Source organism: Tachyglossus aculeatus, chromosome 3 (assembly GCF_015852505.1).
Source record: "Tachyglossus aculeatus isolate mTacAcu1 chromosome 3, mTacAcu1.pri, whole genome shotgun sequence".
In the NCBI taxonomy this organism is placed as follows: domain Eukaryota; kingdom Metazoa; phylum Chordata; class Mammalia; order Monotremata; family Tachyglossidae; genus Tachyglossus; species Tachyglossus aculeatus.
In genome coordinates this window covers 21457247-21481217 of record NC_052068.1, presented here as the reverse complement: position 1 = coordinate 21481217, position 23971 = coordinate 21457247, and the positions used below count along the sequence as shown (strand labels likewise).

At 49.6% G+C, this 23971-nt stretch overlaps 1 protein-coding gene across 1 annotated transcript; it reads right to left on the bottom strand.

Moving 5' to 3' along the window:
* Positions 1-17585: 17585 nt before the first annotated feature.
* Positions 17586-19229, bottom strand: MARVELD1 (MARVEL domain containing 1). Its single transcript, XM_038744126.1, has one exon. It carries the CDS (start codon positions 19020-19022, stop codon positions 18501-18503), a length of 522 nt encoding a protein of 173 aa, XP_038600054.1. The 5' UTR covers positions 19023-19229; the 3' UTR covers positions 17586-18500.
* Between the last annotated feature and the right edge of the window lie 4742 nt (positions 19230-23971).

Genomic DNA, 23971 nt, shown 5'->3' with positions numbered 1-23971 from the left:
TACACAACAATTAAAGACTTTCCACCTTCACCATGGCACCCCGCGCTCTTAACAAACATCACAATTATTATTATTATCACGAATTTTCCCATGGAGCTAAGCATTGTTTCAGAATTCTAATCATTATATTATCCCATGATACAGTCATAGAGACAAGGAAATAGAAAACTGAATGGAGAAGTCAGTACATCCTGAGACAGAGTGTAGAGACAGGGTGGTATTAGACTTTGGATCTAACTGAAGTCTACTGGGCTGCTGTGATGTTCAGCCCTTTCTGTGGCTAGGAGATACGAACTCCACAGAGGCACATCTGACTCTAATTCCATCAGCATCACTTATGGACAAACGTAACAAGAAGTGGTCAAACAGGATCGCAAACAAATGGTTCCTACGCAACAACGGGCTCACAGTCTAGGAGGGGGAGACAGACAACAAAACAAAACATGAGCTCTGGGTTTCTTCGGGGAGAAGTGGGTGAAATACTGACCATTATCTGCCGCTGATAAAGGAGCTGTCTCAAAGGAGATACCCGGCTCTGTCTTTATTTGGCTTGAATTGACAGTGAGCTGCTGGGGAGGGATCCATCTCTTCATCATCATAGAGTATGGGGGCAGGCAGTGCAATAGATCAACCGTATTTACTGAGTGCTTACTATTCATTCATTCATTGTCGTATTTATTGAGTGCTTACTGTGTGCAGAACACTGGACTAAGCTCTTGGGAAGTACAATTCGGCAACCTATAGAGACGGTCCCTACCCAACAACGGGCTCACAATCTAGAAGAATTCCCTCACCCCAAAAATACTCACCCCAAACACCATTACACAATTCATTCATTCATTCAATCGTATTTATTGAGCACTTACTGTGTGCAGAGCACTGGACTAAGCGCTTGGGAAGTACTAGTCGGCAACATATAGAGATGGTCCCTACCCAACAACGGGCTCATAGTGTAGAAACCAGACAGAGGAGAGGTGGCATCATGACCGGACAGAGAAGGGGTGGCATCGTTCCCCCCCCGGCCCCGGCCTTACCTCCTTCCCCTCCCCACAACACCTGTATATATGTTTGTACAGATTTATTACTCTATTTTACTTGTACATATTTACTCTTCTATTTATTTTATTTTGTTAATATGTTTTATTTTGTTGTCTGTCTCCCCTTTCTAGACTGTGAGCCCGCTGTTGGGTAGGGATCGTCTCTATATGTTGCCAACTTATACTTCCCAAGTGCTTAGTACAGTGCTCTGCTCACAGTAAGCGCTCAATAAATATGAATGAATGAATGAATGAATGAATGAATCAGATCCCACTCAGCCAGCAGGGCTCCTGCCCAAAGAGACAGAATGTGGGAGCTTTGATTCCCAGACCCTTCTTCTTTCCACTAGGTCATAAAACTTCTCCATTTCTGGACAATGATCCCACTGCTCCCGCTCCGGTCTGGAAGCTCAATATGGGCAGAGAATGTGGCACCAATTCTGTTGTATTGCATTCTACGCATGTTTAGTACAGTGCTTGGGAGAATGCAATACAACAGAATTGGCACCACATTCCCTGCCCATATCGAGCTTCCAGACCAGAGGGGAGCAGTGGGATCATTGTCCAGAAATGGAGAGGTTTTATGACCCAGTGGAAAGAAGAAGAGTTCGGAAGTCAGAGCTCCCACATTCTGACTCTCCGGGTGGGAGCCCTGCCAGCTGAGTGGGGTTCATTCATTCATTCATTCAATCGTATTTATTGAGCGCTTACTGTGTGCAGAGCACTGGACTAAGTGTTTGGGAAGTACAAGTCGGTGACATGTAGAGACTGTTCCTACCCAACAACGGGCTCACAGTCTAGAAGGGGGAGACAGACAACAAAACAAAACATGTGGACAGGTGTCAAGTCGTCAGAACAAATTGAATTAAAGCTAAATGCACATCATTAACAAAATAAATAGAATAGTAAATATTCACAAGTAAAATAAATGGAGTAATAAATCATACAAACATATATACAGGTGCTGTGGGGAGGGGAAGGAGGTAGGGCGGAGGGGAGGGGGAGGAGGAGAGGAAAAAGGGGGCTCAGTCTGGGAAGGCCTCTTGGAGGAGGTGAGCTCTCAGTAGGGCTTTGAAGGGAGGAAGAGGGCTAGTTTGGCAGATGTGTGGAGGGAGGGCATTCCAGGCCAGGGGGAGGACATTGGTGGGGAGGTCAATGGTGGGACAGGCGAGAACGAGGTACAGTGAGGAGGTTAGTGGCAGAGGAGGGGAGGGTGTGGGCTGGGCTGGAGAAGGAGAGAAGGGAGGTGAGGTAGGAGGGGGCGAGGTGATGGACAGCCTTGAAGCCCAGGGTGAGGAGTTTTTGCTTGATGCGTAGGTTGACAGGCAGCCACTGGAGATTTTTGAGGAGGGGAGTAACATGCCCAGAGTGTTTTGTAATGGATGGTGTTTAGGGTGAGTATTTATGGCATTCTAGAACATGAACTCAAGTTTTGGTCTTGAGGGTGGAGAGGAAGGAGCTGAGCCAAGAAATATTATGGAGGAAGAACAGGCAGGATTTGAAGTTGGAAGTCTTCCGGCATAAATGATGGATGAGCCTTGGTCACAAATATTTGGGGACTGAGAATAATAATGATAATAATCACAATGATGGTATTTGTTAAGCGCGAAGCAGCGTGGCTCAGTGGAAAGAGCCCCGGCTTTGGAGTCAGAGGTCATGGGTTCAAATCCCGGCTCCTCCACTTGTCAGCTGTGTGACTTTGGGCAAGTCACTTCACTTCTCTGGGCCTCAGTTCCCTCATCTGTAAAATGGGGATTAAAACTGTGAGCCCCACGTGGGACAACCTGATCGCCTTGTAAACTCCCCAGCGCTTAGAACAGTGCTTTGCACATAGTAAGCGCTTAATAAATGCCATCATTATTATGAGTTGTTTGTAGCGACTTAACTGCTAGGGGTGGCTTAGGAGTATCGGGATGTCACATGGCTTCAGCTGACAAATACAGGGTGAGGAAGAGGAAGAAAGAGGGGAAGGGAAACTGGCGAAAGATCAGTGATGGGAGAGCGAAAGCCACCTCCATCAAAGTGAAGCGGCGTGGCTCAGTGGCTCCAAAGCTCGGGCTGTGGAGTCCGAGGTCCCGGGTTCGTATTCCGCCTCCACTAATTGTCAGCTGTGTGACCTTGGGCAAGTCACTTCACTTCTCTGTGCCTCAGTTACCTCATCTGTAAAATGGGGATTGACTGTGAGCCCCACGGGGGACAACCTGATTACCTTGTAACCTCACCAGCGCTTAGAACAGTGCTTTGCACCTAGTAAGTGCTTAATAAATGCCATTATTATTATTATTATTATTATTATTATCAAAGGGATGCTGAATATACCGGAAGGGGATAATGATGGATCCTGGCCTAGGAATTCTTTATACTTATTTGTATATGTATATGTATTTGTATGTATATGTATATGTATTTGTATATGTATTTGTATATGGTTGTACATATTTATGGTTGTATGATTGTACATATGGTTGTACATATGGTTGTACGTATTTATTTATGGTTGTACATATTTATTATGGTTGTACATATTTATTACTCTATTTATTTATTTATTTATTTTACTTGTACATATCCATCCTATTTATTTTATTTTGTTGGTATGTTTGGTTTTGTTCTCTGTCTCCCCCTTTTAGACTGTGAGCCCACTGTTGGGTAGGGACTGTCTCTATGTGTTGCCAATTTGTACTTCCCAAGCGCTCTGCACATAGTAAGCGCTCAATAAATACGATTGATAATGATGATGACATTTATTTTCTTATGGCATTTGCTAAGCATTTACCATGCCCCAGTCACTGTACTAATTCTGGGGTAGATACAAGCTACTCAGGTCACTGTCTGACGTGGGGCTCACAGCCTTAACCCCCATTTTACAGATGAGGTCACGGAGGCCTAGAGAAGTGAAGTGACTTGCCCACACTCACACAGCAGACAAGTGGCGGAGCCGGGATTAGAATCCAGGTCCTTCTGGCTCACAGGCCCGGGCTCTAGCCACTGAACCATGCTGCTTTGGGACTGTGCCTTCATTCACAGCACTGTGTCGGGCCCGTGGGGAGCATTCACAAGTCAAAGATGGGATCCCTGCCCTCAGGGGACCAGGAAAACCGCTAACTGTGGACACTCCCAGGGTTCAGAACACAGCCCCAGAACTCCCTTTGACAGGGTCTGTGTCAAAGGGTCGGAGAAGCAGCGTGGCTCAGTGGAAAGAGCCCGGGCTTTGGAGTCAGAGGTCATGGGTTCAAATCCTGGCTCTGCCAATTGTCAGCTGTGTGACTTTGGGCAAGTCACTTCACTTCTCTGGGTCTCAGTTACCTCATCTGTAAAATGGGGATGAAGACTGTGAGCCCCGCGTGGGACAACCTGATCACCCTTGTAACCTCTCCAGCGCTTAGAACAGTGCTTTGCACATAGTAAGCGCTTAATAAATGCTATTATTATTATTGTTAATGCCAACGGTGCCTCCTTCCAACAACCACCCCCCGACCCCAACCAAACTAGATCTGGATGGTCAACCTCCCCGGACCCTTCCTTCTGCTATGAAATTGACATTTGTGAATTTTGGAGAAGCAGCGTGGCTTAGTGGAAAGGGCCTGAGTTCTAATCCCACTCCGCCACTTTCATTCATTCATTCACTCAATCGTATTTACTGAACGCTTACTGTGTGCAGAGCACTGTACTAAGCGCTTGGGAAGTACAAGCTGGCAACACATGGAGACGGTCCCTACCCAACAGTGGGCTCACAGTCTAGAAGAGTGTCACCTTGTCTGCTGTGTCACCTTGAGCAAGTCACTTCACTTCTCTATGCCTCAGTTACCTCAGCCTTAAAATGGGGATGAAGATTGTAAACCCCATGTGGAACAGGGACTGAGTCCAACCTGATTAGCTTGTATCTACTAATAATAATAATGATGGCATTTCTTAAGTGCTTACTATGTGCTTACACTGTTCTAAGCGCTGGGGAGATTGCAAGGTGATCAGGTTGTCCCCCAGGGGGCTCACAGTAGTAATCCCCATTTTACAGCTGAGGTAACTGAGGCACAGAGAAGTTAAGTGACTTGCCCAAAGTCACACAGCTGACAATTTTTTTTAATGGCATTTATTAAGCGCTTACTATGTGCAAAGCACTGTTCTAAGCGCTGGGGAGGTTACAAGGTGATCAGGTTGTCCCACGGGGGGCTCGCAGTATTAATCCCCATTTTGCAGCTGAGGTAACTGAGGCACAGAGAAGTTAAGTGACTTGCCCAAAGTCACACAGCTGACAGTTGGCAGAGCCGGGATTTGAACCCATGACCTCTGACTCCAAATCCTGCGCTCTTTCCACTGAGCCACGCTGCTTCTACTACAGCACTTAGTACAGTGCCTGGCACATGGTAAGCACTTAACAAATCTTGCCTCGTCTCGTGCTGTCGAGTCGTCTCTGACCCATAGAGACTCCACGGACATATCTCTCCCGAATCTCCCCACCTCCATCTGCAATCATTCTAGTAGGGTATCCATAGAGTTTTCTTGGTCAAAATACGGAATTTGTTTCTCACTGCCTTCTTCCACGTGGTAAACTTGAGTCTCCATCTTTCACTCTCTCCCATGCTGCTGCTGCCCAGCACAGGTGAGTTTTGACTTGTAGCAGATTGCCTTCCACCGGCCAAGCTAAGGATGGAGTGGGTATGCCTCTTCTTGACTCTCCTCCAAGACCGTTAGAATATTGGAAACTCTCCAGATGCTATTCTGAGAAGGGCTTAACAAATACCATTAAAAAAAAAAAATGATGCCTTTGGCTTGAACTCTCCCATACTGGTCACTGCCCTCCTATTGTCCCCAGGAAGTTCCTAACCTCGTAGAGGGATCAACTGGTCAGTCAGTCAGTTAATCGTATTTATTGAGCGCTTACTGTGTGCATAGCACAGTACTAAGCACTTGGGAGAGTACAATATAACAATATAACAGACACATTCCCTGCCCACAATAATAATAATAATAATGGCATTTATTAAGCGCTTACTATGTCCAAAGCACTGTTCAAAGCACTGGGGAGTTTACAAGGTGATCAGGTTGTCCCACGTGGGGCTCACAGTTTTTATCCCCATTTTCCAGATGAGGTAACTGAAGCCCAGAGAAGTTAAGTGCCTTGCCCAAGGTCACACAGCTGACAAGTGGCGGAGCCGGAATTTGAACCCATGACCTCTGACTCCAAAGCCCGGGCTCGTTCCACTGAGCCACGCTGCTTCACAATGAAATTGCAGTCTACAGGGGGAGACTGAAATTGATATAAATAAATAAAATGACAGATATGTATATAAGTACTGTGGGGACTCTTTTAGACTGTGAGCCCACTCTTTTAGACTGTGAGCCCATTGTTGGGTAGGGACCGTCTGTATATGTTGCTAACTTGTACTTCCCAAGCGCTTAGTACAGTGCTGTGCACACAGTAAGTGCTCAATAAATATGATTGATTGATTGATTGATTGATTGGGGCCGGGAGTGGGGATGAATAAAGGGAGCAAGTCAGGATGACGCAGAAGGGAACGGGAGAAGAAGAAAGGAGGACTTAGGGAAGGCCTCTTGTAGGAGATGTGCCTTCAATAAGGCTTTGAAGATGGGGAGAATAATTGTCAGATATGAAGAGGCCAGAGACAGGATTTGGGCAAGAGGTTGGTGGTGAGGTAGACTGAGGTACAGTGAGAAGTTTGGCATTAGACTATCTATTCTATTTATTTTATTTTGTTAGTATGTTTGGTTTTGTTCTCTGTCTCCCCCTTTTAGACTGTGAGCCCACTGTTGGGTAGGGACTGTCTCTATATATTGCCAACTCGTACTTCCCAAGCGCTTAGTACAGTGCTCTGCACACAGTAAGCGCTCAATAAATACGATTGATTGATTGATTGATTGATTAGAGCAGAGAAATGTGCGGGCTGGGTCGTTGTAGGAGAATAGCGAGGTGAGGTAGGAGGGGGCAAGGTGATTGAGTGGTTTAAAGGCGGTGGTAAGGAGGTCCTCACCGTGACCCAGGAAACTTCCTCCGCCTCTAGCCAATGCTGTTCCTTTCTGCCCTAGCAATTTCCTTTGCTCTCCCAGCCCTCCTTCTTCACATCTGTTTTCCTTGGCCTTTTCTGAAGCTGGGCACGAGCCTTCTCCATGTAACAGCTTGCCCGCCAAGCTGGGCCCAGCCCCACCTAAGGGTCCATCCCTGGTCCACACCTTTTCTCCTGTCTGGACTATCCTCCCTTCGGATTTGCCAAATCACATGCCTCCCCACCTTCAAAGCCTTTCTAAAAAAAATTCCCCGCCCCTTAGCCCTTCCACATAACATCCTCTCGGCCACCTCAGCAGTTGAATACGTTCCCACCTATTCCTTTGGGAAGCAGTGTGGGCCAGTGGAAAGAGCACGGGTTTGGGACTCAGAGGTTCTGATCCCGGCTCTGCCACTTACCTGTTGTGGGACCTTGTGCAAATCTCTGTTTAAACTCTAAGGTCGTTTTGGGCAGGGAATGTGTCTGTTTATTGTTATATTGTACTCCCCCAAGCACTTAGTACAGTGCTCTGAACACAGTAAGCGCTCAATAAATATGACTGAATGAATGAATGAATTGGGCACTTGCATGAGAAGTAAAAGACTGTGGGGGGGACTACATCTGTAGAAGCAGCATGGCCAGTGGAAAGAGCACGGGTTTTGGAGTCAGAGGTCATGGGTTCAAATTCCAGCTCTGCCAAGTGTCAGCTGTGTGACTTTGGGCAAGTCACTTAACTTCTCTGTGCCTCAGTTACCTCAGCTGTAAAATGGGGATTTTTTTATTAGCATTTATTAAGTGCTTACTATGTGCAAAGCACTGTTCTAAGTGCTGGGGAGGTTAAAAGGTGATCAGGTTGTCCCACTTGGGGGCTCACAGTCTTCATCCCCATTTTACAGATGAGGCAACTGAGGCCCAGAGAAGTGAAGTGACTTGCCCAAAGTCACACAGCTGACAAGTGGTGGAGCCAGGATTTGAACCCATGACCTCTGACTCCAAAGCCCGGGCTCTTTCCACTGAGCCACACTGCTTCTTAAAATTGTGAACCCCTTGTGGGACAACCTGATCACCTTGTAACCTCCCCAGTGCTTAGAACAGTGCTTTGAACATAGTAAGCGCTTAACAAATACCATCATTATTATTATTATCATTAATTAATCAATGCATGACATAGTGGATAGCCTGGGATTCAGAAGGTCATAGGTTCTATTCCTGGCTCTGCCACTCGTCTGCTGTGTGACCTTGGGCAAGTCACTTCACTGAGCCTCAATTACCTCATCTATAAAATGGGGATTGAGACTGTGAGCCACACGTGGGACAGGGACTGTGTCCAACCTGAATCGCTTTATCCACCCCAGTGCTTAGTACAGTGCCTGGCACATAGTAAGCGCTTCACAAATACTATCATTATTATTATTATTTTCAATCAATGGTATTTATACACTTACTGTGTGCAGAGCATTATAGTAAAGCATTTGGAAGAGTGCAATAGAGTTGATAGACATGATCACTGCCCTTGAGGAGCTTACAATCTAATTGGGGAGGCAGACATCAAAATAAATTACAGGAGGGGAAGTCGAATATAAGGATATGGATGTAAGTGTCATAGGGATGGAGTGAGTATCAGTGAGAAGCAGCAAGCTTAGTGGAAAGAGCATGGGACTGGGAATTAGAGGACCTGGGTTCTAATCCTGCTTCCAGCATTTGCCTGCTGTGGGATCTTAAGCAAGTCATTTAACTGTGGGCCTCAGTTTCCCCATCTGCAAAATGGGGATTCAATATCTGTTTTCCCTCCTACTTCGAGTGTGAGCCCCAAATGGGGCAGGGAATGTGTCTGACCTGGTTTTCTGGTCTGTACTCCAGGGTTTAGTACAGTATTCTGAAATCAGTAAGCACTCAATAAATCAATCATATTTACCGAGTGCTTACTATATGTATCACTTGGGAGATTACAACACAACAATAAAGCAGACACACTCCCTGCCCTCAACAAACTTAGTCTAGAGAGGAAGATTGATTGCTTGGCGCTTAGTAAGTGCTTACCGAATACTACAATTATTATTTAACGTCCTTAAGAAGTACAGACTTAAAAGCAGAGGAGATGTAAAAGGGAGGGAGAATCATGTGGGGAGGTGAGAGGTTAGTCAGGGAAGACTTCCTGGAGGAGTTACATTTTAACAGGGCTTTTAAAATGGGGAGAGTGATCATCTATCAGATATGAAAGGGGAAGGAGTTCCAAGCAGGAGGGAGGATGTGAGCAAGGGGTTGACAGTGAGAGATTTTGAGGTATGGTAATTTAATGTTAGAGGAGCAAAGTATGCAAGCTGGTTTATAGTGGATGAGGAGCAAGTATAGGCAGGAGGGAGAGAGAGTGTTCATCCAGTGCCTTATTGATGATGACGGCATTTATTAACCATCATCATCAATCGTATTTATTGAGCGCTTACTATGTGCAGAGCACTGTACTAAGCGCTTGGGAAGTACAAATTGGCAACATATAGAGACAGTCCCTACCCAACAGTGGGCTCACAGTCTAAAAGGGGGAGACAGAGAACAAAACCAAACATACTAACAAAATAAAATAAATAGGATAGATGTGTACAAGTAAAATAAATAAGTAGATAGAGTAATAAATATGTACAAACATATATACATATACACAGGTGCTGTGGGGAAGGGAAGGAGGTAAGATGGGGGGATGGAAAGGGGGACGAGGGGGAGAGGAAGGAAGGGGCTCAGTCTGGGAAGGCCTCCTGGAGGAGGTGAGCTCTCAGCAGGGCCTTGAAGGGAGGAAGAGAGCTAGCTTGGCGGGTGGGCAGAGGGAGGGCATTCCAGGCCCGGGGGATGACGTGGGCCGGGGGTCGATGGCGGGACAGGCGAGAACGAGGCCTAACGGTGAGGAGATTAGCGGCGGAGGAGCGGAGGGTGCGGGCTGGGCTGTAGAAGGAAGCGCTTACTATGTGCAAAGCACTGTTCTAAGCGCTGGATATATTGTTGGAAGAAGACAGAAAGTAACTGACAGAGTGTAGATCAGATCAGATCAGAAAAGATCAGAGTGTAGCCTGCCGCTGCCGCTGCCTCTCTCATCCCTCCCTGCCCAGAGTTCTGGGCCTGGAGGCTCCTGGAAACAGAGCTCCCTTTGAGAGCCCTGGGCGGTGACAGGGAGTCTCTGGAATGTGGCCTTTCCAAGCTACTGTGGCTCCATCCACACAAGCGTTACTTTCTTCCCTCTGGTTCCTGTCTGGAAACCAGGGATCTGAGCTCCATCCACCCTTCAGGAATGTGGTTGCCCCTCAGACAGCTTGGGCCATCAGCAAGAGGAGAGTCCCCAGGGCTCCCACAGTTCTGGGAAACCGGTCCGATCAGAAGCTCAAGGGAGAAAATCAGCATCCTTGCTGCCTCTGCTCACTTCAACGCAGTCAGCCCCATGGACATGTGCCAACAGACACACACAAACACACACCCTACACCCCTCCCCACCCCACCTCGCCAACCCAAGCAAATGGCATTTACTAGACTTATACTGACTGGCACATATTTATTCTATTTATTTTATTTTGTTAATATGTTTTGTTTTGTTCTCTGTCTCCCCTTCCTAGATGTGAGCCCACTGTTGGGTAGGGACCGTCTCTATATGTTGCCAACTTGTACTTCCCAAGTGCTTAGTACAGTGCTCTGCACACAGTAAGCACTCAATAAATGCGATTGAATGAATGAATGAATGAATGAATAGGACCAAACCCCAAGTCTATGCCTGTAAACCCACATGACTGACTGCCTTCACCCCACAAGATTCTCCAGTGGTTCTGGTACCTCCCCGCCCGGAGGCCCTCTGGGAAGCAGGAGAGGAACTGATGGGGCCAGGGACAGAAGGCCCAGTGAAGAGGAATATGGAGACTCAGCCATACAAACCGAAATTTATTAAGAAAAGCAGATTAGTAATCAGCCCTGCACTGGGCAGCGATGGTGGAAACAGGAGGCAGCAGTCTGCTCACCTCCTCCACCCTTCCCCATTCTCCCCTCTCCCCGAGACCCCACAGATCAGATCCAGATCCTCCCTGGGCCGAAAGAGCAGACAGACCAGGAGAGGAGGGTCCTCGAGGGAAAGCCTGGAGCCTCACCCCTTTGGGGAGCTTTAAATGGGGCAAGACCAGGCTCTACAGCTCAGAGAAGGGAAGTCACTGGGCTGCTCCCCACCCCCCGGCTTCTGGAAATAGGATTAGAGGGGAGGGGTCCTCTAAGAGGCACAGGGGCAACCTATTAGGCACCAGCTACGTCTGGGAGACAAAGAGGACAACGCCGGCCTTTGCAACACTAAGGACTAAGGCACATCTGGAAAGTGAAGCCACCTGGGTGGCCACGGCACCCGAGAGACTACATAAAACATTTGACTTCAGGCCTGTAAGCGATACCACCGGCTAAGCACGGTGAGTGGGGAGTGACACAGGAAACCTGTATTACATGGAGAGTCGCCTGAGGGGGGGTTGCCCCAGGTGGGGAAAGTTGCACGACTCGTGTCTGCAAAATGGGGCTGGTCCATCCCTGGGCGAGGAAGAGCAGAGAGCGGTGCTGTCCTGGCAGAGAGCTGTGTGTGTTCCCACACGAGAGCCTGGAAGGGATCAAGAATGGGCTCAGGCTGGCGATGGAAAAATCCAGCCAGGACCGAAAGCCAGGGTGCGCAGAAAGCTGCCAGGAAGCAATCAGTCAGCTGTGCCTCAGAGCTCTCGGGCCCCAGGCTGGCTGTGGCGGGGGTGGTCTCCCATCTCCGCCGGACCGAAGGTGAGGTGCAGTGGATTCGGCTGGAATCTTCCTCTGGCTCTGTGCCGGGCTGCAACACAAGGAACAAGGTCAGACATCCCAGTGGCCCCCAGGAGGGTCCCTCCCTGGGGAGTTTCAGCTCTGCCCCGAGACCCTGAGCTGGGGGATGAAGGAACAACCACCACTTTGAGCCAGCACACTGTTCCTCACACCAGGTGGAGTCCAGCTGTCTGAGGGAGCCCAGAGCTGAAGAAAGAGCCATGTGCTTGACCCAGATTCATTCAATCGTATTTATTGAGCGCTTGCTGTGTGCAGAGCACTGCACTAAGCACTTGGGAAGTACAAGTTGGCAACATATAGAGACGGTCCCTACCCAACAGTGGGCTTACAGTCTAGAAGGGGGAGACAGAGAACAAAACAAAACATATTAACAGAATCAAATAAATAGAATAAATATGTACAAGTAAAATAAATAAATAGAGTAATAAAGATGAGACCAAGGGTCTCCTTTCACCATAAAGATCTACAACTCCCCCCAGCCTGGCGGTGGCAGGCTGAGAGCCTTCCTTCCTCTCCCCCTCGTCCCCCTCTCCATCCCCCCCAACTTACCTCCTTCCCTTCCCCCCAGCACCTGTATATATGTATATATGTTGGTACATATTTATTACTCTATTTATTTATCTTGTACTTATCTATTCTATTTATTTTATTTTATTAGTATGCTTGGTTTTGTTCTCTGTCTCCCCCTTCTAGACTGTGAGCCCGCTGTTGGGTACGGACTGTCTCTATGTGTTGCCAACTTGTACTTCCCAAGCGCTTAGTACAGTGCTCTGCACACAGTAAGCGCTCAATAAATACGATTGATTAATCTCCATCACGTCCCTGGTGAACTTCATCCAAATGACGCCACCCTCTCCAGCTCCTTCTCTTCTAGAATGTGAACTCACTGTGGGCAGGGAACATGTTTACCAACTGTGTTATAATGTACTCTCCCAAGTACTCAGTATAGTACAATAAGCGCCCAATAAATACGATTGATTGATTCACCCTCCACCTCGATTGGGCGCGGGGTGTGTGTGGCTCAAACCCAGAAGCTGAGGAAAAGGAGATGCCGAGCTCCGTCTAGGTTGTTTTAGGTCCTTCCCTGCCTCCACCACGGAGGCCCGGGGTTACGATGAGTGGGAGGAGTGACATCTGGCTTTAGGTGGAATGCAAACAACCAACACCTCTCCCCCAGGACATATTGAGAAGCATCAGTTTCCCCTCTGCTCCTGCTCCGTCACCAGACAGTCTCCGGGAACCCAGGCTTAGCATGTGGGTTTCTTCCAGCCCGTGGCCTGAGCTCAGGAGAAACCAAGAGATGCCCCAGCCAGCATTGGGCTGGTAATAAAAATAAACATTATTACGGTATTTATTAAGTGCTTACTATGTGCCAGGCACTGTACTAAGCTCTGGAGTGGATACGCGCTAATCAGGTTGGACGCAGTCCCTGTCCCACGTGGAGCTCACAGTCTCAATCCCCATTCTACAGATGAGGTAACGGAGGCACGGAGAAGTGAAGTAACTTGCCCAAGGTCACAAAGCAGACAAGTGGTGGAGTCTGGATTAGAACCCAGGCCCATGCTGTCTCCGCTAAGCGATGGAGGCTGGGAAACTTTCTGAGCACATAGTCCTAGCTGTCCGTTTCCAGGGGAAGACCCCGGGTGCTTCCGAGGCAAAGCCCACCACCCAATCATCTCGGCCTCTTTCTCTAACCTCAGTCACTAGCTCCCCTCCTCCTGCCGCTGAAGCTGATTAATAGCAAAGACCCAATCCATGTAAACAGAGAGTTTTGATTTCTCGGGCCAGAGCACGAAAACATGCAACGGAACTGCGTCTCCAGCCAGCACAGACATGCCCAGTCCGACACCCTCTGAGTTAGCCAGCAACGCTCTTCCAGAGGTAACGGCTGAAAAAAATCAAAAATCTTCCCTGTAGCCGGTAAAGTCATTTCAATCGGATGTATTTTTAATAGTTTGTGTTAAGTGCTTACTATGTGCCAGGCACCTTACTAGGCACTTGGTAGATACAAGCTAATCAAGTTGGACACAATCCATGACCCGCATTGGGTTCACAGTCTTAATCCCCATTTTGCAGATGAGGTAACAGGCACAGAGAATTTAAGTGACTTGCCCAAGGTCACACAGTGGACAAGCGGTGGAGCCGGGATTAGAATCCAGGTCCTTCTGACACCCAGGCCCGCTCATTTATTGAGCACAAAGTCAGTTTCAAATTCCCATCCTCACAAAAATGACTGATTTGCCTTCCTTTTCCTTTCCCTTCCCTAGTTACCCCCTGATGGATGGGAAAACCTGTGTCCAACCTGGTTAGCTTGGATCTACCCCAGAGCTTAGAACAGTGCTTGACATGTAGTAAGTGCTTAATAAATAGCATCATTATTAAAAACAAACTGAGAAATGACCCAACCCTGGCAGCCAAAACGGAAGGAAGGAAACAAAGGACATGGATCTGCCACAAACTGAATCTTAGTATGAGGTAACTGAGGCCGGGAGAAGTGATGTGACCTGCTTAATAAATAGCATCATTATTAAAACAAACTGAGAAATGGCCCAACCCTGGCAGCTTAATGGAGAACAGGAAGGAAACAAAGGACGTGGATCTGCCACAAACTGAATCTTAGTATGAGGTAACCGAGGCTGGGAGAAGTAATGTGACCTGCCCAGAGTCACATAACAGACAAGTGGTAGGGCCAGGATTAGAACCCAAGACCTTCTGATGCCCAGGCCCGTGCTCTAGCTGCTTGGCCATGAGAGTTGACTTGGTAGGGTTGGGCTCGGCGGCTTGAAGTCAGATTCTGATAGGTCTGTTGAGAAGAGTTGTTTAAACAGTGGTGAGAGCACGTGTCTACACCAAATTCCTAACTGCCACTCATCTGGAGTGGGTCTCAGTCAGAGTGCAAGGTTGTCAGGGCAACAGCTGGTCTGGAGCCTGGCCAGTCTTCTCTCCACCTCTCTCCAGATGGAAAACCGGGGGGTAGATGTGGCTTTTCAGAACCCCTATCCAGGCTGGGCACACTGGCACAGAAGTCGACCTGACCCAGAGGGGCATTTTGATCATACATGAAGATTATACAAATCCCCGTTATACGGCCACCTGTCAAAACCACGGATGAGAAGCAGTACGGCCTAGTTGGAAGAGGATGGATTTAGAAGTCAAGGAACCGGGCTTCTAATCCCAGGTCTGCCACTTGCCTGCTGTGTGACTTTTGGCAAGTCGCTTCTCTGTTTCTCAGGGTTCCTTATCTGTCAAATGGAAATTCAAAATTTGTTCTCCTTCCTTTAGACTACGTGGCCCATGTGGGACAAATACTGCATCCAACCTGATTATCCTGTAACTACCCCAATTCTTATCACAGTGCTTGGCACCTTGTAAGTGTTTAACAACTACCGCAGTTATTATCATAAGCATCTAACTCTTGTGTGTGGATGTCCCACAAGCACACAGATTCCACAGCATCTCTATTATTTCTATGGCAACAATAGGATGGCAAGACTAGACAGCCCATGGTGAGAACAGAGAATTCGAGGGACACTAGCCCCGACCCAGCTTGGAACGGCTCAAAAGACCTCACTAGCAAGTTCCCCAGTTCGACGCTAAGATGAACTCCGGATAAAGAAAAATTCACACGTTGGTACCCTTGCCTTGTCCGGCACAACTGTCTCTTCTATCACCCAGATAGACGTCTGCTGAAGCAAGAAGGCTCCCTATTTTCCCAACAGTGTTCTACCCAAAATGCATAATGAGAACACGCGCTTACAGGTGATCTAAGTGAACTCTTCTGTGGGAGGAGGTGTGGAGCGAAAGGGATTTTCTGTAGTCTCAGGATCCAGAGGCCTGAGCTACAGGATGAGGCTTCTTTCCAGCCACATTTAATAATAAACAATACTAATAATGGTACTTAAGCACTTACTGTGTGCCAAGTACTCTTCTAAGCACTGGGGTAGATACAAGTTAATCAGCTTGGACAGTCCCTGTCCCAGAGTTGGGCTCACATTCTCAATCCCCGTTTTACAGATGAGGTAACTGAGGCACAGAGAGGTGAAGTGACTTGCCTAAGGTCACACAGCAGATGTAGTGGAACTGGGATTAGGACCCAGGTCCTTCTGACTCCCAAGCCCAGGCTCTATCCACTAAGCCAAGCTGCTTCCCCCTTCTAGACTGTGAGCCCGTTGTTGGGTAGGGACCGTCTCTATATGTTGCCAACTTGTATTTCCCAAGTGCTTAGTATAGTGCTCTGCACACTGTAAGCTTTCAATAAATACGATTGAATGAATGAATGAATGCTTCCCCTACCATCTTTACCACCTCTCCCATCCCTCCCCCTTTTCCCCAGTCATAAACACCCATCCATCCACCATGCTCAAATCCCCAAGCAAATCCTTACCTTCCGGGGGCTCCCACAGCCAAACTTCAATCTCAAGCCCAGGATGACCTGTGCCTCCATATCCACCCGAGTGAGCTGGGTCCACGTGGCATAGAGGCACAGGGGCCTCCTCTCCGGGAGCCCAGATCCAAGAGCCTGTTCATCATTAGAGGCGACAAATGTTTCTACTGACAGAGTCCTTTCTTCCAGAGAGGCAACAGACTTGCATCACAATCTTGCACCTATCAGACCGCGAAGGAATCTTGATAGAGAAGTCGCCACTCTTCCCACAAGGACTGAAAGTAGTGGCTGACTCCACTCTTTGTGTGTCCCCCACCCTTCCCCGCCTCCATCAGTTTGCCCTGGGTTTGTTCTGCAGACAGTCAGCCAGGTCTCCCCTCCTGGGTGGTCCCACCCCGCCTCTGGCCATTCCCTTAGGCTACATGGAAACTTGGGAGCTTCCAAGATGGGATCTCAAAGTCTCTAAACCGGGCAGAAACAAGAGAAAGCTTGATTTACACTTACCCACCCACTCACACGTAGAATGAATCTACCACCCACCCAGTCACACGTTCCTAATCTGAAGGGAGAGAAGATATTGACAAATTTCTAATTCACCTTTCCAATTTTGGGTAGGGTTCTACGTGTTTCGCAGAACTTTGACACAATGAGAACTGAGCATCTCAGAGCCTTAGGCCGCCCGTTACAACTGGAGACACTGGAGAGAGAGAGGGCGTAAGGTGAGATGCTGCCTCCATCACCATTCTCCCTGGTTTGGGTCCCCCCAGCTTCTGGGTCCCAGGGAACAGAAGTTAATCTCCATTTCACAGAGTTCATTCCTTCTTTCCTTCTACCCCCTGAACACCCTCGACAGCTTTTAAGGTTCCGTTTTTTGTTCAAAGCACATTTCCCGCCCTCACCAAGCCGAGGCTACAGTCAGGGACTGTCCCTCCTCTCCTAAACCCAAAGAGTCCCAGGGTCCCTCTGCTGAAGAAGTGTCCCTCGGCCCAGATTTTCACCAGGCCCCTCTCTTCTGCAGCTTTGAACCTTCTCCAGGACCCAGGGCCAGAGACTTGCCGAATGCCGGAGTGAAACTGGAACAGATTCCGAGCTTCCTCTCCCAGCTCCGTGGGAGCCCCCTGGTCTGTACCCTTCGCCTCTGTTTACCTCTGAACAAACATTAAAGGAAGTTTCTTCCGTGGCATGCGGGGGCAGGGGTTGGGGGCAGAGAAGGGCTGGGCAGGGATGGGAGTGGGAGTCCATAGGAGTGGGAAGGAGTGACCTAATGGAAAGAGAAAGGGCCTGAGAGTTAGAGGACTCGAGTTCTAATTCCAGCTCTGCCACTTGCCAGCTGCGTGACTTGGGGCAAATCACTTCACTTCTTCGTGCCTTAGTTTCCTCATCTGTAAAATGGGGACCGAGACTGGGAGCCCTTTAGAGGACGGGGACGGTCACCAACCCAATGATCCTGTACCTAGCCCAGAGCCTGGTCCTGTGCCTGGCACATAATAAGTACTTAACAAATGCCAGGATTATTATCATTCCTATTAAGGAGTGGGCTGCCTCGCCCAGGTTCCCGAGCTTCCCCAGAAATGTCTCAGGCCCGAATTGCGGCTCCAGGCCGGTCCGGAGCCCGTGGCTGTGGCCAGTGGTTCCCCCAGGGGTTCTGGAGCGGCTTTCTGGACCGCCGGCCTCAGGTAGGGCCTGCCCTCTCCAGAGGGGGGTCTCTTCTCGCCGGGGCAAGATCGGGGCGGCCGGTACAGGGCGGCTCTCCCAGAGGCCCGGCTCTCCGGCCTGCATTCCGGTCTTTGGAGGCCTCGGGCTAGGCCCCTTGGACTCCTTCGCCTTGTCCGGCCCGGGGCAGGCCCTTCCCAGGGCTTGAGTTAGAGGTGGCCCTGAGGGACAAGGGGTCGGAGAAGCGGATGGGGAAAGGGCCTGAAGTCCATCTTCGAGGCTCTGCATGGACCACGATCTCCATGAGTCTGTTTCTCCGGCCCCGGAGGCCGCCTTCAAGCCCATCTCCCTGGCACTCCGGGCACGTGTCTTTGGGCCCTGGGTGGGGCCTGTGGCCTTCGGTCCATCGATGGATATCCCTCTAGAGTCCACTGGCCACGCGGTTGCCTCCGTGTCCGGGAGGGACGGGGCAGGGGTCTGTTCAGGTAGGGGTGAGGGCGGAGGAGGGGACAGCCTCGGAGAAGGGGCAGGGTCAGCCGGGTCTCCTTCAGGAGAGCGAGAGATGGGTTCTCCGGCCTCCCTCCCGGCCGGTCCTGGTCCTCCTCCTGGTCACAGCAAGTCCGAGTGTCCCCGGCATCTCCGGCAGGAGCCGGTCAGCGCGGACAGCAGGTAGAGCAGGACGCAGAGGCAGCCGCAGACCGAGGCGGCCAGGAAGGCTTGGTAGGCACAGGGCAGGTGGTAGTCCTTGAGATTGCAGTAGCTGTTCCTCTGCGTCTGGTCGATCATGATGCCCGCGGCCGCCCCGTAGAGCCCGGCGGCCAGCAGGTCATGGATGATGTTGGTCAGCAGCCAGCGGGAGCCCAGCAGCGGGACCAACTGGTGTTGGCCCAGCAGGGTGAGGAAGTAGAGGGCCAGCGTGAGCAGCCAGAAGAGCACGGACACGAAGAGGGCGAAGTGGACTGGGCCCTGGTACTTGCTGGAGGCGATGGTCACCCAGAAGGCGGCTCCGGCCAGCAGCTGCAGGACCCTCAGGATGCCCAGGACGCTCCGCAGGAAGGGCCGCTGCAGGCTGGGCGAGGTCCGGCCCACGGCCACCGGCGGAGGGGGATGCCGAGGGGGCGGAGGGGGCATGACCCTGGGGCCTGGCAGGACCACCCACTCACCGGCTGGCCGAGGCACCCAAGGAAGGACGTGAGGGGGCTGGGCTTGGCCTCGATCTCTTACAGAGAGGCCACGGCTTCCCGCCCGGAGTCCAAGGGCTGCCTGCCCACTCTCTCCCCTTCTCTCTCTGTCTCTCTCTGCCTGTCTGTCACTGTCTCTCTCCCACTCTCTTCTCTCTCTCTCTCTCTCTCCTTCCCCTTTCTCTTTCTGTCTCTCTCTCCCACTCTCTGTCTCTCTCTCTGTCCCTCTGTCTGTCTCTCTCTCTGCCTGTCTCTCCCACTCTTTCTGTCTCTCTCTGTGTCTCTGTCTGTCTCTCTCTCTGCCTGTCTGTCTCTCTCCCACTCTCTTTCTTTCTCTCCCTCTCTCCGGTCTCTGTCTGTCTCTCTGCCTCTCTGTCTGTCTCTCCCACTCTCTGTCTCTCTCTGTGTGTCTCTGTCTATGTCTCTTTCCCACTCTCTGTCTCTCTGTCCCCCTGCCTATCTGTCTCTCTCTCCCACTCTCAGTCTCTCTCTTTGTCCCTCTCTCCCTCCCCCACTCTTTCTGTCTTGCTCTCCCTCTCTCTTTCTGTCTCTCTGTGTCTCTCTCCCCCCTTTCTGTTTTTCTGTCTGTCTCTCTTCCACTCTTTCCGCCCCTGTCTGTCTGTCTCCCCTTCTCTGTCTGTCTCTGTTCCCCCTCCCCACCCCTTTCAACTCTTCTTCTGTCCACCCTCCCTCTCCTTCCGTGCTCTCCCCAAGTCCTCCTCTTCCTCTACCCCGCTCTCCACCCTTCCTTCCTTCCTTTCTCTCCTCCCTCCAGCCCCCCTCTCTCTCTTCCCCCCCAGGCCTCCTCTCTCCTCCCTCCTCCCCGCCCTCTTTACTTTTCTCTCCACCACTAGCGCAGCGGACTTTCTCCCAGCCCCCCTTTTCCTGTTATCTCTCTCGCTGCAATTCTTTCCGACCCTCCCCACTCTCCCTTTCCTCCAATGCCCAGCCCCTGTGGGCAGAGCAAACGGGCGAGCTCTGGGCACTGGTCCTTCGCCTCTTTCCCCGTAAAGGGAAACCCTTGCCCAGCTGGAAAATGCGCTCCAGCCTTCCGCCTTTCCCCCCGACCTTCTGGTCTGATTTTATTTTATTTTTTCTTGGCCCCAGATTGGAAAGTGTCTGACTGCTCCGGAGAGGCAGAGGAATAAACTTCCTTCTTTGGAGTGCTCTGCATTTGTAACTGTCCAGCCCCGAGCCGACCTGTTATCTTCCCCCTGCCCGCCCTCCTGGCATCTCCAGCATAGCCAAAGTCTGCCCTTCTCTCTTTTTCTTTTTCTCTGCCCTCCCAGAGGTGCGGATATTGCCCAACCTCAGGGCCAGAATCAGCAATCGGCTCTGGGCAGTAGCAGAACATGTAGGGTGGAGGAAAGAGGGGGGAGTAGAGGGGACCATCCTACTTTCAGATTGAAGCCTGGACTCCGGGAAACCTCTGGCCCAGCCTATCTCTTTAGATAATAATAGTGGTGTTTGTTCATTCATTCATTCATTCATTCATTCAATCGTATTTATTGAGCGCTTACTGTGTGCAGAACACTGGACTGAGCGCTTGGGAAGTACAAGTTGGCAACATATAGAGACGGTCCCTACCCAACAATGGGCTCACAGTCTAGAAGGGGGAGACAGACAACAAAACAAAACATATTAACAAAATAAAATAAGAACCGTCTCTATATGTTGCTGACTTGTACTTCCCAAGCGCTTAGTACAGTGCTCTGCACTCAATAAATACGATTGAATGAGTTTTACTTGTACATATCTATTCTATTTATTTTATTTTGTTAGTATGTTTGGTTTTGTTCGCTGTCTCCCCCTCTTAGACTGTGAGCCCACTGTTGGGTAGGGACTGTCTCTGTATGTTGCCAACTTGTACTTCCCAAGCACTTAGTACAGTGCTCTGCACACAGTAAGCGCTCAATAAATACGATTGATTGATTGATTGATTGAAATAGAATAGTAAATATGTACAAGTAAAATAGAGTAATAAATCTGTACAAGCATATACACAGGTGTTGTGGGGAGGGGAAGGAGGTAAGGCGGGGGGATGGGGAGGGGGAAGACGGGGAGAGGAAGGAGGGGACTCAGTTTGGGAAGGCCTCCTGGAGGAGGTGAGCTCTCAGTAGGGCTTTGAAGGGAGGAAGAGAGCTAGCTTGGTGGATGTGCAGAGGGAGGGCATTCCAGGCCAGGGGGAGGACGTGGGCCGGGGGTCGACGGCGGGACAGGTGAGAATGAGGCCTAACGGTGAGGAGATTAGCAGCGGAGGAGCGGAGGGTGCGGGCTGGGCTGGAGAAGGAGAGAAGGGAGGTGAGGTAGGAGGGGGCGAGGGGATGGACAGCCTGGAAGCCAAGAGTGAGGAGTTTTTGCCTGATGCATAGGTTGATTGGTAGCCACTAGAGATTTTTGAGGAGGGGAGTAACAGGCCCAGAGCATTTCTGCACAAGGATGATCCGGGCATCAGAGTGAAGTATATAGATTGAAGTGGGGAGAGACAGGAGGATGGGAGATCAGAGAGGAGGCCGATGCAGTAATCCAGTCGGGATAGGATGAGAGATTGAACCAGCAGGGTGGCAGTTTGGATGGAGAGGAAAGGGCGGATCTTGGCGATGTTGCGGAGGTGAGACCAGCAGGTTTTGCTAACAGATTGGATGTGAGGGGTGAACGAGAGAGCGGAGCCGAGGATGGGCTTGTGAGACGGGAAGGATGGTAGTACCATCAACAGTGATGGGAAAGTTCACTGCGATGTTCACTGTTAAGCACTTACTATGTGGCAGGCACTGTGCTTAGAACAGTGCCCAGTGCTTAGAACAGTGCTTCGCACATGGTAAACATTTAACAAATACCATCATCATCATCACCCCTGGGGTGGATACAAGCAAATCGGGCTGGACACAGTCCCTGTCCTACAAGGGGCTCACAATCTTAATCGGAGAAGCAGCATGGTTTAAAAATTATAATGATGGCAATTTTTAAGCACTTACTTTGTGCAAAGTACTGTTCTAAATGCTGGGGAGGTTACAAAGTGATCAGGTTGTCCCACAGGGGGCTCACAGTCTTAATCCCCATTTTACAGATGAGGTACCTGAGGCCTAGAGAAGTGAAGTGACTTGCCCAAAGTCACACAGCTGACAGTTGGCAGAGCCCGATTTGAACCCATGACCTCTGATTCCAAAGCCCAGGTTTAGTGGACAGAGCACGGGTTTAGGAGTCAGAGGACGTGGGTTCTAATTCCTGCTCCATCACTTGTCTGCTGGATGACCTTGGGCAAGCCACTTAACTTCTCTGTGCTTCAGTTACCTCCTCTGTAAAACGGGGATTAAGACTGTGAGCCCCATGTGGAACAACCTGATTACCTTCTATCTATTCCAATGCTTAGAACAGTGCTTGGCACATAGTAAGTGCTTAACAAATACCATCATCATCATCCCCAATTTACAGATGAGGGAACTGAGGCCCAGAGAAGTGAAACCACTTGACCAGGGTCACACAGCAGATAAGTGGCGGAGCTGGAATTGAACCCCTGACCATCGAACTCTCAGGCCTGTGCTCTATCCACTATGCCATGCTACTTGTCTACTTTAGATGAAGTAAAAATGAAGTTTTGATGAAGTAGAGGCCAAGTATGGGCTTTGCTCCCAACCTAGAATTTTACTTGGGAGCCAACTAGTAGCCGGGGTAGATCAATTATTCATTCATTCATTCATTCATTCAATCGTATTAATTGAAGGCTTACTGTATGCAGAGCACTGTACCAAGTGCTTGGGAGAGTACACTTTAAAAGAGTTGATAGACTCATTCCCTGCCCACAGCGAGCTTACTGTCTAGAGGGAGAGACAGACATTCATAAAAATAAGGGAATTAAATCAAATTATAGATGCACATGTAAGGACTGTAGATTCCCCTAAAGTGGGAATGGAGTGGTCCTCGTAGAGGTAATAATGACGATATTTGTTACGCGCTTACTGTTTGCCCAGCACTGGGGTAGCGTACAATAATAATAATAATAATAATAATAATAATAATAATAATAATAATAATAATAATAATAATAGCATTTGTTAAGCGCTTACTATGTGCAAAGCACTGTTCTAAGTGCTGGGGGGATACAAGATGATCAGGTTGTCCCACGTGAGGCTCACAGTCGTAATCCCCATTTTACAGATGAGGTAACTGAGGCTCAGAGAAGTTAAGTGACTTTCCCAAGGTCACACAGCAGACATGTGGCGGAGCCGGGATTCAAACCCATGGCCTCTGACTCCAAAGCCCGGGCTCTTTCCACTGAACCACGCTGCTTCAAGGTTATCAGATTGGATGCAGTCCCTATCTCACATGGGCGCACAGTCGAAATCCCCATTTTACAGATGAGGGAACTGAGGCCCAGAAAAGTGAAGTGACTTGGCCAAGGTCACACAGCAGACAAGTGGTAGAGCCAGGATTAGAACCCAGGTCCTTCTGGTTCCTAGGCCTGTCCTTTATCCACCAAGCCGCGCTGCTTCTCTAGAGATAAGCTGCAGAGCACTTCATTCCTTGTCGGGTAGAGCCGCTGAAGTTTGGAGGAATGAGGCCAAATCCACACCTGAAAAAAGAGCGAAAGGAAGGAGGAAAACCCTGGATCCGCAACGCAGCTGTAGGACAGCTGGAAATGGAGCCGATACAGGGTAGCTGTCCACGTGGCAGCCCAGGCCGCTCTAACTCCATCCGTTTCTGTCCGATTCATTCATTCATTCATTCAATCGTACTTATTGAGCGCTTACTGTGTGCAGAGCACTGTACTAAGCGCTTGGGAAGTACAAGTTGGCAACATATAGAGACGGTCCCTACCCAACAGCGGGCTCACAGTCTAGAAGGGATCCCTTCCTGCCTCTAAAGAACGCTTTTCTCTCTAAAGGGCTGATTCACAGCAGG

What these genes read in the sequence shown, in the direction of transcription:
- MARVELD1 (XM_038744126.1), bottom strand. Translation starts at nt 19,022, where the DNA reads ATGCCCCCTCCGCCCCCTCGGCATCCCCCTCCGCCGGTGGCCGTGGGC.